This window comes from Bos mutus, chromosome 25 (genome assembly GCF_027580195.1).
Source record: "Bos mutus isolate GX-2022 chromosome 25, NWIPB_WYAK_1.1, whole genome shotgun sequence".
Taxonomy (NCBI): domain Eukaryota; kingdom Metazoa; phylum Chordata; class Mammalia; order Artiodactyla; family Bovidae; genus Bos; species Bos mutus.
The window spans coordinates 40507117-40523286 of NC_091641.1; the positions used below are offsets into that span (position 1 = coordinate 40507117).

The 16170-nt window shown below is 58.9% G+C and overlaps 2 protein-coding genes across 4 annotated transcripts; both read left to right on the forward strand.

The window, feature by feature from the left end:
* The first annotated feature begins 1216 nt into the window (after positions 1-1216).
* On the forward strand, positions 1217-8159 carry RPL3L (ribosomal protein L3 like). 3 transcript variants are annotated; one of them, XM_005886812.3, is made up of 10 exons: positions 1217-1372; positions 1837-2029; positions 3425-3593; positions 4710-4845; positions 6098-6284; positions 6379-6539; positions 6730-6831; positions 7292-7387; positions 7630-7749; positions 8021-8159. In XM_005886812.3, the coding sequence occupies exons 1-10, from the start codon at positions 1370-1372 to the stop codon at positions 8075-8077; spliced, it is 1224 nt and encodes a 407-aa protein (XP_005886874.2). In that variant the 5' UTR covers positions 1217-1369; the 3' UTR covers positions 8078-8159. The 3 variants fall into 3 exon arrangements, with proteins under 3 accessions (XP_005886874.2, XP_070218922.1, XP_014338581.2); XM_070362821.1 differs by lacking the exon at positions 1217-1372 and adding an exon at positions 1379-1456; XM_014483095.2 differs by lacking the exon at positions 1217-1372 and having other exon boundaries at positions 1487-2029.
* Positions 8160-8297: 138 nt separating this feature from the next.
* Positions 8298-13160, forward strand: MSRB1 (methionine sulfoxide reductase B1). Its single transcript, XM_005886813.3, has 4 exons — positions 8298-8723; positions 10425-10573; positions 10887-11001; positions 12290-13160. The coding sequence occupies exons 1-4, from the start codon at positions 8669-8671 to the stop codon at positions 12319-12321; spliced, it is 351 nt and encodes a 116-aa protein (XP_005886875.3). The 5' UTR covers positions 8298-8668; the 3' UTR covers positions 12322-13160.
* Positions 13161-16170: the final 3010 nt, after the last annotated feature.

The following is a 16170-nucleotide window of genomic DNA, read 5'->3' on the forward strand; positions in this document are numbered from 1 at the left end:
TCACCATGACAGGAATGAGCGAAAGCAGAGTTCAGTACTTCATTAAGGGAAAGCGCCCAGATGACGGCTTTCTGCTGCCACCCTGCCACAGACTTGGAGATCATGCAGCAGAAAGAAAAAGGCAAATGAGAAGGGGGAACCCAAGAAGCTTCATGGCTCCTGTGTGTCTGCAGCCCCTAGCACATGCTCCTTGGTGCAGCACGAGGGTGTGTGCCCTTGGCCCTGAGTCTGCAGTGTGCCCCTTCTCTGCTTCCTTCCTTCAGAGAGTCCCTCTCCCCGGGTCACTTCTGGGCTGAGGGGGTTACCACTGCCCAGGGATTTTTTTTTTCCCTGCTGGTCGCAGCCCAAAGGATTAAAAGTAGCTTTGTCATTAAAAAACAATGACAAAAATGAAGAATTGTAACATTTCATTAGCACAGAATTTTAGCACCCAGTGATGCAAAGTCTACAGACCTTGCAGAGATATCTCAGGCCTATAAACAATCTGATTCTGGGACTTCCCTGGTGGACCAGTGGCTAAGACTCTGTGCCCCCAATGCAGGGGGCCAGGTTCGATCCCTGCTTGGGTAACTAGTTTCCACATGCTGCAACTAAAGATTCTGCAATGAAGATTGAGAATCCTGCACACAGCAACTAAGAGCCAGTGCAAACAAATCAACAAATATGAAAAAATCTCTCGCTCTAAAGTTAAAAGGCTTTATAGCCATAGACTCTTTGAATAAAAAAAAATAGGAGATTTCAATCCCCTTTTCATTCAAAACTTAGCTTCAAAATATAAGTTCAAAAAAATAAAAGTAAGTTCATAAAAGTATCTAAGAGTTCTTGGCTCACAGCTACTGGAGTCCAGGGCCTTGACATTGAATGACACTCTGGTGATCCTCTGGGCACTCATCCAGCCCTCGCCGTCTCCCCCCAGTTTGCCCAGCTCAGGCTCACAGCCCTCAGGACAGGACAGGAATCCACTCAGCTTCAAGGCCAGCAAACTGGATGCAGACTCTCTTAATGGCAGCTGCCAGAGGGAAGCCCCTCAACCTGGGCTCCTCAGCCCTCTATCAGGCCAACTTGTTCCTGTCCTGGAGGGTCCCGTGAGGCAGAAGACAAGGTGTGTGACCATCCCAGGACCCTTGGGGAAGGAGTGCCAGCCCTGGCTCCAGGTGTCCCCCCGGCTGCCCCAGCTGCCCCCCTTCACCCGGCCCTGGGCCAGGCCCGCTCTTGGCACCAGAGCCCACACCCGCCACGGGAGATGACAGAGCTCCCCTGCCAGGGGCTAAATCTGGGATCTGGCCACTGTGCATCCTGGCCCTGCCACTCGACCTCCAGCGCCTGCTGGGACGGCCCCTTCCCTTCCTGACCTGAAGGACCAGCTGCCATGGTCAGTGGGCTGTGGGTGGGTCGGGGCATGGAGGCCTCCTGGGGAGGGGCAGGTGGGCTCCTGGGGTCTCTCCCAGCAGAGAAGGTCCGTGGGCCTGTGAAGGGGTCAGTGAGTAGGGGAATAGTGGGAAGCCTGGGCTCAGGCCTCCGGGACCAGCAAGGTGGGGGGATGGATGGCAGTGGCCCCCTGCCCCTGTGCCCTGGCCGCAGCGAGGATCTGCTGGGCCCGGCTGGGCAGGACCACTGAAGCGGGGAGCCTTTGGGGGCCAGAGGCCGAAGCTGGCTTTGTCCCCAAGACACTGCCCTTAGCGAAGCCTCCCTCCTTTCTCGTGGACGATGCAGGCCCGGAGGACCACCGGGCGCAGCCTGGGGTCTGTGGCTCACTTCCAGTCTGGACTCTGGGACCGTCTAGCTGCCCCTCCTGGGGAGACCCCAGCTCTGACCTACCTCCCCTCCCGCCCCCAGTCCCACCGGAAGTTCTCTGCCCCCCGGCATGGACACCTGGGCTTCCTGCCACACAAGAGGAGCCACCGGCACCGGGGCAAGGTGAAGACGTGGCCTCGTGACGACCCCAGCCAGCCCGTGCACCTCACGGCCTTCCTGGGCTACAAGGCGGGCATGACGCACACTCTGCGGGAGGTGCACCGGCCTGGCCTCAGTGAGTGCTTCGAGGGGCCCTGCCGGGGGCGGGGGGCGGGCAGAGCACCCCAGACCTCCGGAAGATCTAGAGGCCCTTCTGATGCCAGGAGCCACAGCTGGGCTCACGGAGGGGGAACAGCCCCAGAAAGGGTCAGACGCTGACTGCTGGCCACGCCCCCAGAAGCCATCTGTCATCACCCCTGGTTCACAGATGAGGAAATGGAGAAGTTATGAGCTGGGATTCAGGGCAGATGTGACAGTATACTTTTGGTCTTGAGATCATCGTAGATTCACGTGTGGTTTTAAGAGGAACGCCACGTACCTTGAAGGTTTCCCCAATGGAAACATCTCCTGTAACCATGGTACTATGTCACAGCCAGAGGGTGACATGCAGGATTCTCCTGAATAAGATGTGTGTTTATGTAGTTCTGTGCGGTTCTGTCACATGTAAATGCATGTACCCACCACCCTGGGACACTTCATTCCCACAAGAGTCTGTCCTGGTGACCTTTTTACAGCCACAGCTGCTACCCCCAACCTCCTGGCAACCCTCATCTGCTCTTCATCTCTTCTATTGTATATATATATTTTTGCCTCAACACAAGGCTGGTGGGATCTTAGTTCCCTGTGCATGCTTAGTTGCTTCAGTCGTGTCCAACTCTTTGCAACCTTATGGACTGTAGCCCGCCAGGCTCCCCCATCCGCGGGATTCTCCAGGCAAGAATACTGGGGTTGCCATGCCCTCCTCCAGGGGATCTTCCTGACCCAAGGACTGAACACGTGTCTCTTACATCTCCTCCGTTAGCAGACAGCTTCTTTACCACTAGTGCTACCTGGGAAGCCCCCCCGACCAGGGATTGAACCGAAGAAAGTTCAGAGTCCTAACCCCTGGGCCTCCAGGGAAGTCCTCTAATACATATTTTAAACGTACACTTCTTTGGACCAGCCTCAGTAACACCATCTATAAGATCATGGGTTTGGACTAGTTGTAGGTTTCTTCTAGAGCTCTTCTGTACTCCACTGCAGGAGGCCAGCCCGACCCTCTGGGGGAAGCTGCCCAGGCTGTGGCTCTCCTGGCCCTCTCCCGGGCAGCCTGGTGGGGAAACTGAGGCAGGAGCAGGTCAGGCCTTGCCTGAGATCCAAGTCAGAGCTTGCGTGGACACCTCTGGCGGGGTCTTGCCTGGCAGTGACTCCACGCACAGGGCAGAGCAGGGAGAAGGGCAGGGAGTGGGGAGGCTGAGGGCTGGGGGCCTGGGGCCCTGCACATGGGGGCCTCTGTCCACAGCAGCCCTGGGGCTGTGGTGCTCCGTGCTCTCGCAGGCGGATGGGGCTGTGGTTGGCTCCTCCACCCTTCTCCTCCCCATGGGACATGGAGGCCCCCACCATGTCTTCTCCATCTCTGGGTTTCATCCAGAAATTTCCAAGCGGGAGGAGGTGGAGGCAGTGACGATTGTGGAGACGCCGCCTCTGGTGGTGGTGGGTGTGGTGGGCTATGTGGCCACCCCGCGGGGCCTGCGGAGCTTCAAGACCATCTTCGCAGAGCATCTCAGTGATGAGTGCCGCCGCCGCTTCTACAAGGACTGGTGAGGATCATTCCTGCAGGGTGGGTGGGTGCAGGGAGGGGTGTCACAGCGAGCAGAAGGCAGGGAAGTGTGTGTGTGTGTGTGGTGCCTTCACTCCAGGAGAAGACAAGGACTAAGGGCTGGAAAGGAAGTTGTTCGCGGAAAAAAAGAAAGCAAACGTTCTCCCCCCAGGGTGATGCCTGTCAGAGCTGGTTCTGAGCTTCCTAGCAGCCAGGGTGAAAAGGGAAATGACAACTGACAAGCTCATCAGAAAGAAAGGCATCTTTAGGTCTCAAATCTTCCCTGGCATTAAGTCTTGAAAGGGAAGGCCCCCTCCCTGCCTGAGGACCCTCACAGACCCTCCTTCCATATGGAGGTAGAGGCACCGGAGTCTCCATGGGAGGTGAGGGTCCTGGGCCCGTGTCAGAGCAGGCTGTGTGACCACAGGCAAGCTGATGGACCTCTTGGAATCTCCTCTCACCCCACCCTCTGCCACACACACACACACCACAGACACCATCACACGGGAACAGGACAGGTCCCCGCGTCGTGGGGCCGTCATGAGGATGAGATGAGCAGTGTGTGTCAAGTGCTCAGCACAGAAAAAGAGGTTGGCAAATGCCACCTGGCCTATGTTTGCTGTTGCAGTTGTGATCAGCTTGCTCCTCGTCCGGGGGCTCTGATCTCCGTGAACCTCAGTTTCTTCGTCTGTAGGGTGGGGATACTGATGTCCATCTTCCAGTGTCCTGCGGAGGGTTAGGCATGACGGGACTTGGGGCCTGGCCAGTCCCGGCTGTTCACTTTAGAAGTGGGCTCAGCAGCCACGGCCAGGTGGGCATGTGGCCGCAGGCCAGCTGGCACGTCCCTTCCTGGGGCTCCTGCACGGCTGCTTACTCTCAGCTCCAGGAGGCAGGGAGGGTACCCACTTTATGGAGGAGGAAACTGAGGCCGCGAGGGTGGGACCATCTATGCTTAAAGAGGGCGACCGGAACTAGCCCAGGGACCCCAGGGGCCCAGCACTGCCTCCCCTGGGGAGGGGGGGAGGGCGGAGGGGGACATCTAGCCCGTGCTTGGTGGACTATGGGCAGTGGAGGCCACCCCGCTCACCCCACTGAGTACCTTGTGTGCACGGCTCAGGCACAAGAGCAAGAAAAAAGCCTTCACCAAGGCCTGTAAGAGGTGGCGTGACGCCGACGGCAAGAAGCAGCTGCAGAAGGACTTTGCCGCCATGAAGAAGTACTGCAAAGTCATCCGGGTCATCGTCCACACCCAGGTCAGCCCCCACCCTCTGGTCCACACTGGCTAGTCAGTCCAGCCCCCAGGCCTACCCTCCCCCAACCGGGCTTCCGGGAGCCCTGACAAATGTCAGCCTAAAAATACCATGAGCCCTGGGCACAGGCCCAGGGTGCTGGCTGACCGGTCACGTGGGCCGCTGGCAGCCTGGGGCTGGCGTGATGGGCGTCTGTGCGCTCTGCAGTCTACGGGCCACTGACCACACCAGCGGGCAACCAAGGCCCCGGAGGCCCCGGGTCTCCTGCCCTGTGGCAGTGTGGGGGGCTGGGGCCTCTCTCTGGGCACACGTGTGTGAACCCCATCTGTAAGTAGGGTCCAGGTAATCAACAGCTTCCGCCTTATTCTGGAACATTCACATAAGCCTTCCAGGCCCGTGGCGGTGGCCCTGTCCATCTGCCTCAGTTACTCTCACACTTGCAGTTCCCGGTTATGTGCGTCATTGGTTAACCTGTCTCCGTGCATGGACGTGAACTTCATGGGCTGTAACTTCCTCTCACTGCTGCGCCCCCAGCAGGTCATCCATTAGTGCTGGTTGAGCCCTATGCTGTGACCTAACCCAACCCTGCTTCTGCCGGAGGGGGTCCCCACAGCCTGTGCCTCACGCGGCACAGAGATGTTTAAAAGCACGCGTCTGACCACATCGCCCCCATGCTTGGAATAAATCCCCAGCTCATCCCCATGAGACCTGTCTGGCCAGGCCTCTGCTCGCCTCTCCCCATCCTGAACCTTCCTCCTTGTTCACCGTGATCCAGACACACTGGCCCTGTTTCTGTCCCCCTCCCCACCAACCAGGATCTTCCCTGCCACAGGGCCTTTGCATATGCGGTTCCCTCTGCCCTAGAAGCTCTCAGATCTTCACCTAGTGGATCCTTCTTGTTTCTGATGTCACCTCCTCAGACAGGGCCTCCTTGACCACCCTCACATGCGATGACTGTCTCCTCCACCCTCTATTCCATCACAACACATAGGCCTCTCCAAGAGTTTTCTTGGCTTCTGTTCCCTAGTTGGTTGGTGGCTCCGTGGGGGCCAGGACCCTGTCTGCTCATGGCAAGCTGTGTCCCCAGTTCCTCACACAGAACGGGACATGCAGCCACACCAGAGGACAGGATCATCTGCTGAATGAACGCGTGCATAGAGGCCTGCCAGGGGACACCAGCTGGCCATGCCATGTCTACAGATAGGGGGGTCAGTGTGACTTTCTGGGAACCAACCAGCCGTGTTGCATCTGCCAGATGAAGCTGCTGCCCTTCCGGCAGAAGAAGGCCCACATCATGGAGGTCCAGCTGAACGGCGGCACGGTGGCTGAGAAGGTAGCCTGGGCCCAGGCCCGGCTGGAGAAGCAGGTGCCCGTCCACAGTGTGTTCAGCCAGAATGAGATCATCGATGTTATTGCCGTCACCAAGGGCAGGGGCATCAAAGGTAGGGCCGCATGGGGGTGGTGGCTCCAGGAAGGCTGCCTGGAGGGGGTGGGGACCAAACTGGCCTCTCAGCCACCAGCCCCTCCCGCCTGCAGGCGTCACGAGCCGCTGGCATACGAAGAAGCTGCCGCGGAAGACTCATAAGGGGCTGCGCAAGGTGGCCTGCATTGGTGCCTGGCACCCTGCCCGCGTGGGCTGCTCCATTGCCCGGGCTGGGCAGAAGGGCTACCATCACCGCACGGAGCTCAACAAGAAGGTGTGTCTGCAGGTCTGGTGGGGGGATGTCCATGGCCACACCCCAGGGACCCAGACACCTCCTCGATCCTGAGGCTCTCTGAAATGCCTCCTCCAGGGCCTGGGTCTCAGCCCATGTTCTCACGGGCATGGACATCTTGTTGACCCCATAAGCCACCTGCTGTCCCCGACATGCTCTGTCCTCCTGGCAGATCTACCGCATCGGCCGGGGGCTCCACATGGAGGACGGGAAGGTGGTTAAGAACAATGCATCCACCAGCTACGACGTGACTGACAAATCCATCACGCCGCTGGTGAGAGTGGGTGGCTGATTTGGCTGAGGGGTCTGGTGTGTGTGTGTGAGGGGCAAGCCTGCGGGGCACCACCCTCCCCAAGAACTCAGGCACCAGCAAGCCGCTGCCAGCCTCAGAGTCTCCGCTGCAGACAGCATGTCCTCCAGCTCCTGTCCCAGCTTTCGGGGTGCAGCAGCTCCAACTCTGCCCTTGGAGTCAGGCTGCCTGGGCTCACACCCCAGCCGCAGGATGTGGCAACTGTCGGGCTGGGAGCAGTGACATCACCCCCCACCCCTAGCCTCAGTTTCCCCCTCTGTAAAATACAGAGTTTTAAATAAGACAGTCACAGGATGGACTTAGGATCTGGCTCAGAGACTGTCCTGATGTGATCTAGAGTGTCACCCCAGGCCAGGGGAGTTCCCCTAGTTTTCTCAGCTGCCCCTAAACCCAGAGCCTCTTTTCTGGACCTACATTCCCTCAGGGAGGCTTCCCGCACTACGGGGAAGTCAACAACGACTTTGTCATGCTGAAAGGTTGCATCGCGGGCACCAAGAAGCGGGTCATCACATTGAGGAAGGTCAGTGCCAGGTGGCGAGCTGGGGAGTGGGAGCCCCATGGGCTGTGGAGTGGGTTGGGGGTGGGGGGCTGGCCTGCCCTGTCCTCCAGCCTGCTCCAGGAGGGCAGGGTGGGGAAAGCAAAAAGGGAGGGGTTCTAACAGAAGGTGGGTGAGTGAGACCCTCCTCTGTGGACTGGGGGGTGACGGGAGGGGCTGAGTGGGGACCTCCTGCCTTGTTGTTTTCCCTCTCCCACGGGCCCCAGTCCCTCCTGGTGCACCACAGCCGCCAGGCCCTGGAGAACATTGAGCTCAAGTTCATTGACACCACCTCCAAGTTTGGCCATGGCCGCTTCCAGACAGCCCAAGAGAAGAGGGCCTTCATGGTGAGCCCATCCGCCTTGCTCTCTGGGGCTCAGACCCCTCATCCCATCTGCCCCAGGGCAGGCATCTGTGGCACGCATGCCCCTGCACTCATCCACAGGAGGGGCTTTCAGGGGTCTAGTCCTGGGCACGGGGTCTAGTACTGGGCACGCGGTCTTGCTGGAAAGGAAGCAGGGGAGGGACCGGCGGGAGGGGGCACGGGGCTGGCTCCGAGAACCCAGGCGGCTGGTGAGACCCTGTGACTTAACCCTCCTCCTGTTCCTCGCCCCCCAGGGTCCCCAGAAGAAGCATCTGGAGAAGGAAAAGCCGGAGACCTCGGGAGACTTGTAGGCAGGATGGAACGGAGGGGGCCTGGAAGAAGCGCGGCGCAACCCCCGCTGGTGCCCTAGTCTAATAAAAGCCAGAGGCAGTTCTTCCGCGGTGTCTCAGAGTTGGAGGGCACGGAAAGGCTGGTCAACAGCCGGTACTCCGGGGCTTAGAGCCGGGAAGGGAAGAAAGCTGACGTGTCTCCCGGTTCTCTGCAGCCGCCGCCAGGTGGCGGACGCAGTTCGGCTGCGCGCCCTGCAGCTCGGGGCGGGGCCTCGGGAACCGCAGAGCCAAGGTCCTGGCTGGTGGGCGGGGCCAGCTGGAAGATGAGGGGGCGTGTCCTCGGAAGGGCCCTCCCGGAGGCGGAAGTCGGAGCGCTAGCCCCGGGGAGGGATTGGTCCGCGGAAAGGGGCGGGGCAGTGGGAGGCAGGCCCTGAGAGGGTGTCTCGCATTCCCGGACGTGATTGGCTGCCTGGGGGAGTTGTGCCTCGGGGCTCCTGGGCCGGGTGGGGTCAGAGAGGGATTGGTTCTCGCTAGGCGGACTCAAGCGGCGGATCCTGAGTCTGGCCTCGGATCCGTCGGAGGCGGTGGGTGTGCGGCCGTCCTTCCGGCGCCATGTCGTTCTGCAGCTTCTTCGGGGGCGAGATTTTCCAGAACCACTTTGAGCCGGGTACGATCTTTAACTTCTGGGAGGACAGCAGGCCGGGCCGTCGCCGCCCTCCGGGTGGCGGTGGAGCCCCAGGAACACGGGACGAGTGTGGCCGCGCGGGGAGGAGCGCATGCGGAGCAAAGGCGATATGGAGGAGGGAGGAGTCTGAGGGGCCCGGAGAGTAGGGGTACCCGAGGGGAGGGAGACACTGGAGAGAGCACAGGCCTTGACTGCGAGCGTGGCCCTTTCCGCGGAAATCTGTGCGGTCAGGGTAAACGCGGGTGGCGACGCCCTTCGGGGTATCCGGGTCAGGATCGGGACTTTAGAGGGACTCGCTGGAAGGTCCTGTCCAGGGGGGCAGCTCCTGTGACTGGCTCCCTTTCCTTGGGGCATCGCCCGGTTATGACCCCAGCCCTTTCTCCTCCGCAGTTCCCCAGACCTGCGGGGTGAGCTGGAAAGCACAGAATGTCCCGTTGGGATCCAAATGTAACTGTCTGGGTGCCTCCCCAGCCTTCTCAGGGGGCCCAGGGTTGGGTAACCAGGCCAGGCTGCCAATGGCCAGTCAAGTTTGACTGGACAGCCTGGGCCAGCCAGGAGGGGTGGAAGGTGGGGGAGAGGGGTGGTGAGTGGTTGGTTGGGGCATGGCCCACCCTCAGCCCTGGCCCCAGGCTTTGAGAGATCCAGGTGAATCACATTCTGGGCTGTGCTGCCTGGTCATGGACTAATTTGGTAAAAATATGTCCACAGGCAAGACTAGAGCTGCGACCTACCCCGGGGCGGGGTTTCTTGGGTGTCAACTCTCTAGGGGGCTGGGCTGTGACACCTGGCATCTCTGTGAGCCAGCTGCGACATAGGACCCTCTGGTTGTGGGACTTGGGGTTGTCCTCCGGGTACTCAGCCACACTAGAAACCTCACTTCCACAGTACCTCCTGGTTCCTCTTTTCTTCCTCAAATTACTGGTAAACGCTGAGTTGTCATGGACTCTAGGGTAGATTGTCTCTAGGCCGGCAGGGGGCAAAAGGTGACTCAGTACCCCTTGAGGGACCCCCAAGCAGTTTCCTGTTCTGCAAGTCAATTTTGCAACCTTTTTTCCCCCCCTCAAAGTGATCTTTTGGGGATAGTTTAACCCATTTTGCTCCCTGCCCCTCTGTCTTCCTGGGCCCTCTGTCTGGACCGGAAGTGTTTTTGCTGGGATCTTTCTTTTCCTGTTTGGAGAGCAGGCCCGAGGCTGGGCATCCAGCTCAAGGCTTCTTTGGGCAGAGGGTCAGCCACATGGGAAGGGAGGTGGGCTAGTGGTGGTGGGGCCTGTTTGCGTGTTTGGGGGGCAGAGCTGTGTCCTCATCAGACTGCCTGAGTTCCTTCCTGGCTGCACACCCTGTAGCTGAATGTTTTGTATGCCTGCACCTCAGCTTCCTCATCTGTAAAATGGGAACATTTGCGTCACAGGGTTGTTAAGAAGAGCCAGTGAGATAAGTGTGAAAAGTGACTCTCCTGGTCTCTGGCACAGGCTCAGAACCATTCAACATGAACTCCATGCCGTGTCTCCCCTACAGAGTTGATGTCCAGGCCTGTGGGTGGTGGGTGGGTACATGGGGAGGATGTGCAGCCCACCTAGTAACCCGGGTCCTGCTGTCCTTTCCTGGGGTCTCGCCCAGGATTTGGGAGCTCTCCCCTGAGGTGTTGGAGCCAGCATCTCTGCTCTTGCCTCCCTTCCGCCCCAGGTATCTACGTGTGTGCCAAGTGTGGCTATGAGCTCTTCTCCAGCCGCTCCAAGTACGCACACTCATCCCCATGGCCGGCGTTCACTGAGACCATCCATGCTGACAGTGTGGCCAAGCGGCCAGAGCACAATCGGCCTGGAGCCATAAAGGTGAGTGGTAGCAGCAGGGAGGCAGGGGAGGGGTGTTGGTCAGGGGGACCCGGAACCAGGCCCCCCTTCCTGCTGCTCCCCCTCAGCTGCGGGGGCCTAGCGTCTGTCTATTCCAGGCCTCTGGCCTCAGCTGGGGAGCTGCCACCCCAAATTATTGGGTGACCCTGGGGTCTTGGTGAGGACAGGGAAACGACAGCTTTCCGGGGAGGCTGTGAGATGGGGCCGACAGCAGTTGCCTTGGGAAATGGGTGTGAGGACCCCCACTGCGGGGGCCGTGGCTGTAGCTGTTTTTATGGCTGCCTTGTCTCCCCAGGTATCCTGTGGCAGGTGTGGCAACGGGCTGGGCCATGAGTTCCTGAACGATGGCCCCAAGCGCGGACAGTCCCGCTTCTGAATTTTCAGCAGCTCATTGAAGTTTATCCCTAAAGGTGCGTTTGCTTCCTGGCACCTGGGCACAGGCCTGTGTAAACTTTAGAGGCCCAAGGGTACACAGTTCTTGTTCATTTATGGTGACAAAGGGTGGGGGCACCAAAGCACGCCACCCAGGTTCTGCCCAGGGCCACTGGAGGGTGGCTGCGGGGCAGGGACAAAAGACAGCTGTCCTGCCTCCCACGCTGGTTGGTCACATGCAGGGCAGCACAAAGGCTGAGGACCAGGGCTGTGTGGCTGCAGGCTTGCTTGTTGGCCTGTCTGAGCCGCCTCCTCTTCTGTGTAGTGGGCGTGATGGCAGAGTCTCCTTCCCAGGCCTGTTGAGACTGGCTGCCCTAAAGTGCGCTGGGTCCTGGCATGCAGTAGGAGCTAGTAAATGTGTGCTTGTGTTGGCAGTATTCATCATCGGTAGATATTTAGGGGCCATTTTTCATTTGTGTGCATTTTATTTGAGCTCCTTGGTGGCTCAGACAGTAAAGAATCCTCCTGCAATGCAGGACACCCGGGTTTGATCCTTGGGTCAGGCCTGAACCCACTCCAGTACTCTTACCTGGGGAATCCTATGGACAGAAGAGCCTGGTGGCTACAGTCCATGGGGTCGCAAAGAATCGGACACGACTGAGCAACTAACACTATCTGAGCTCAGCCTCCTCTCTGGCCCTCTGCTCTCTGCCTCCCCAACCACCCTCTGAACTTCTCTGCACTCTTTGTAGCTCAATTCCCTCTCTTCATTTGCTGCCCATAGGACTGTGGCCAGCCCCTAGTCTCAGTTTTTGTTTTTTAAATATTTATTTCTTTGGCTGCTCTGGGTCCCAGTTGTGACATATAAACTCTTACTTGTAGCATGTGGGATCCAGTTCCCCAATCAGGGATCGAACCCTGGTCCCCTGCAGTGAGAGCACAGAGTCTTAACCTCTGGACCACCAGGGAAGTCCTCCTAGTCTCAGTTTTATCCTCTGTAAAATGGGGTTGCTAATAGCACCTGCTTGTTCCCTCACCGTGGCGGTTAAGTGAAGGTGTCCGGAAGGGCCAGCATGTGATAAAGGTTTGACAATACCTTGTCCTTCTGTAGTTATTTGTCCTCCAGGACATGTGGAGGAAGGATAGACTCTGGGTTATCCTGCAGTCTCAGCGGATGAACCGGGCACACAGACGTCCCCAGGCTAGGGGTCTGGGTCCTCCTGGCCTCCCTGAGCTGCAGGCTGGAGACACTGGGGTAGCCCAGGGAGTGGTGGCAGACCTGTTAACAGCGACTTGTTTTTCTCTCTCCTCCCTCATTTCTTTCAGCCGAAGAAACCTCCGCCTCCCAGGGACAGTAGGCAGGCTGCCCATACCCAGATCAGGTGGACACTGTCTGATGCCACCCACCTCGGTCATGGAGCCGCAGACATTCAGAGCAGGGGTGTCAGGGTTGGGAGAAGGGGTAGCTGAAACCTCAGGAAGACTCCCGAGCCCTTGGCTCTGAACAGGCTCTTGCTGGGAAGAGAAGAAGGCTCACACTCGGCTACCAGGACAGGCCCTGCTATTGGCTCACACAGGGTCTCGGGGTGTGGACTCCAGGCCTGGTCTCTCTTTGGATGATGCTGCAAGCCCCACCTTCCTTTCCTCTCAGCCCATTGCCCCCTCGCTGCCTCTCTGGACTCACCCCATGGGGCCCAGCCCTGAGATGGCTCCGCCCTCACCAAAGCTCTTGCCCACCTTCTCCAGGCTGTGCCAGGAGATAGGATGCAGACAGGGGTGGCCCTGCCAGCTACCCCAGCCCAGTCACTCTATGATTCTCTCTGGCTAAACCCTTGCAAGCAGCCAGAGTGGTGATGACCCGTGACCCGCTGGGGGAGCAGGCGGAGGGGATGGACTCTGACCTCGGTTACAGGAGGAGAAATCCCGAACCCCGTTGCGCCATCTGTGCAGATGCGGCTTGCCTCACTCGGGCTTAGGAAAGCAGCTATTGCTTCATCACCTTGACAGTGTGAGGCTGGGGACCCTGAGCTCACAGCTTCCCATTAACCCCTCCCAGTAGACAGTGAGCGAACCTCACTGCATGTGCTCTGAGGCACCTGCCATTGGTGGGGGTGGGGGTGGGGGGAGGAGAGTGAAGCCCCTTCCACCTTGAATCCTCTCTAGAGTAATCAGGAGACCAGTAAACAAATGGAACCCAGGCTTGCTGTCTTTATTAACAACATCAGGAATTACAGGAGAGCTGCTGTCATTGAACTGGAAGCCTGGAATGCATGGGAGTCACTGGGTCCCAGGGCAGCAGGGCCAATGGTGGCTCACTGTGCCAGTCAACAGAGTCAAAGCAGCTGTCAGAATAATCTGACTCACACAGAATTACAGAGTCGGCCAGTTGGGCAGGGTGCTTCTCAAAGTGAAGTAGATTGGAAGTCTGGTCTCACTTGATCTGTATGAGCAGAGGTCTAACTTGAATCATAAAGATGATTTCCTCGTTGCCATTTCCTCCTCCAGGGGATCTTCCTGACCCAGGGCTTGAACCTGCGTCTCATATCTCTTGCGTTAGCAGGTGGGTTCTTTACCACTAGCGCCACCTGGGAAGCCCTGTATGAGCAGAAATCTAACTTGAATCATAAAGACAGACACTAGACTCCCTCTGTCAATTCGCAGGCTTGAGCCAGTTTGTGCTAAGTCAGTCAGTCATGTCTGACTCTTTGTGACCCTATGGACTGTAGCCTGCCAGGCTCCTCTGCCCATGGGATTCTCCAGGCAAGAATACTGGAGTGGGTTGCCATTTTCTCCTCCAGGGGATCTTCCCGACCCAGCGATGGAACCCACGTCTCTGTCTCCTGCATTGCCAGGCAGATTCTTTACCCACTGAGCCCACCTGGGAAGCCCTTGAGCCAGTTTGCATGCCCAGAACCCTTTGAATGAATCAGAGCCAGCTGAGTGGTCAGCAGGAACCTCTGGGCTCCAGAGCCAGGAAGGACCTTGGACTTTGCTCACTTCTCCCAGCACTCCTGGCTCTGCATCCTGGCTAGGGTGACCCTTGAGCTTGAACTTGGCCCAAGAGCAAGCTGGCCTCCTGGGGCAAGCTGGGCCCATGTGTCCAGGCCACGCCCTTGTGGCTGCCCCTTGGGCTCAGAGCTATAGCACAGTGGGCTGGAGGGCTGGGCCTGGGGATGGTGAGACTTGTAGGGGAGCTGTGAGTGGCAGTGCTTGATGCCTGCACCCCAGGGGCCCCATGCTCATTTGTACAGGGTGGTAACTGGGGGCTGGCAAGCAGTGCTCTGGGAGGAGGGGAGTGAGGAGGGTGAGCACCAGGACCCCAAGGTCCCGTCATACTGCGAACCTGGAAGTGGATGGCCCCTGACAACGTTTCTACTAAGGGCTGGGGGAATCATAAATCCACCCCACCCCCCTGAAGGATTGCGTCACAACTTCTGGCCTGCCCCTGCAGTTCCTTCTTGAGAAACAAAAGGCTTTTTGAGAGCCCATCCCCCTCTGCCGCCTACCGTGCCTGCTTCTTTGCCAGGTGGAGGTCCCGGGACACAGCCTTTTGAGCCAAGGGTTGCATTCAGGGGCAGACAGCTCCGGTTGCTCTGTCAAACCCAGCCAGCAGGGCTGGGCATTGGCAGGGCAGGGCACCTCAGGCAGGGGACCAGTGGGACTCTGCTGATCCCCAGCCTGGAGGTGTGAGTGGATGCAAAGTCGCTTCATCCGTGTCTAACTCTTTGCGACCCGGGAACTGTAGCCCACCAGGCACCTCTGTCCATGGGATTCTCCAGGCAAGAATACTGGAGTGGGTTGCCATGCCCCCCTCCAGGGGATCTTCCCGACCCAGGGATTGAACTTGAGTCTCTTATATCTCCTACATTGGCAGATAGTTTCTTTACCACTAGCGCCACCTGGGAAGCCTGGAGACTGGGCTTAATGAACACAGAGCAGATGACTGAATTGATGATGCCTGGGGCTTTTGCTCATCCAAGGGTTTCATTTCTTCTGAGTGACAAGTCCAGTGCCAGGGAGAGCCATGACCCTGGTAAGGGTGCTACTTGGGTCCTGTTGGTAGGTCTCAGGACCCCCTGACACCCTGCATGCATGTGGGCAGGGGCCGGACGTGGAAGGGGGCACCGGCAGAGGTCGGTGAAGGTCACCACCAAGCCAGCCACGTGCCCCCACCCCATCCCAGGCCCTGCTGGGGGGTGTAGCGCTGTGATCCCCTTCCGAATCAACCGGTCTTCAAGGTCCTCTCAGGGAGTGGGCCCAGGGACCGTGTGCAGGGCGGACCGGCAGAGGCCGCTCAGGCCCCAGGAGCGCCTGAGCAGGTCTGAGCGGCGCGGCACTTCCCTGTGGCGCCGCCGGGGGCGCTGCGGTAGCAGCTTTGACCGCTGGGCGGGTCCCCGCCCCGGGCTCCCGCCCGCGCCGCGCTTCCCCGCCGCACCCAGGAGTCAGCGCCCGCATCGTCCCGGCTCCAAGCCGCGCCGGCTCAACAAGCCAGTGCCCCCCAACCTCCACCACGAGCAGAGGCCACCTGGCGTCCGAGGGTGCGGCGGAGGCGCATTTGGTGGGCTTCAAGGCAGTTACTGCTCGGGAGACTTCCCTCGTGGTCCAGTGGCTGAAACCTTGCCCTTCCAATGCAGGGGCCCCAGGTTAGATCCCTGGTCAGGGAACTAGATCCCACGTGCTGCAGCTAAAGAACCCGCATGCCACAGCCAAGGTCAAAGAGCCCACATGCCGGCAACTAAGACTTGGTGCAGGGAAATAAATAAATAGTAAAAAAGAAAAAGTTTCTGGTTGAGACTTCCTTGGCAGCCCAGTGGTGGAGACTCCTTGCTTTCAGAGCAGGAGGCAGGGGTTATGCTCTGGTGTTGGGAGAGCAGTGGAGGCCCAGTGTGCCCCCTTCTGGAGTCCGCAGAAGCAGACAGAGCTGGGGGCTGGGAAGGTGGTGACTGATCCCTCCCAGCCCCAGCCAAGCCCCAGACCCTTCTCCAGGGCATTTGGGTGGGACCCACCTGCTCTGAAGCCCCAGCCTCCTCTCTGTGGCCCTTCCACACCTTCTCGTACCTGCTGGCCCACGCTGTGTGCTTAGTTGCTCAGTGTCTGACTCTTTGCGATTCCATCATCTGTACCCCACCAGGCTCCTCTGTCCATGGAGGTTCTCCAGGCAAGAATACTATAGTGCATTGCCAGGCCCTCCTCCAGGGGATCTTCCC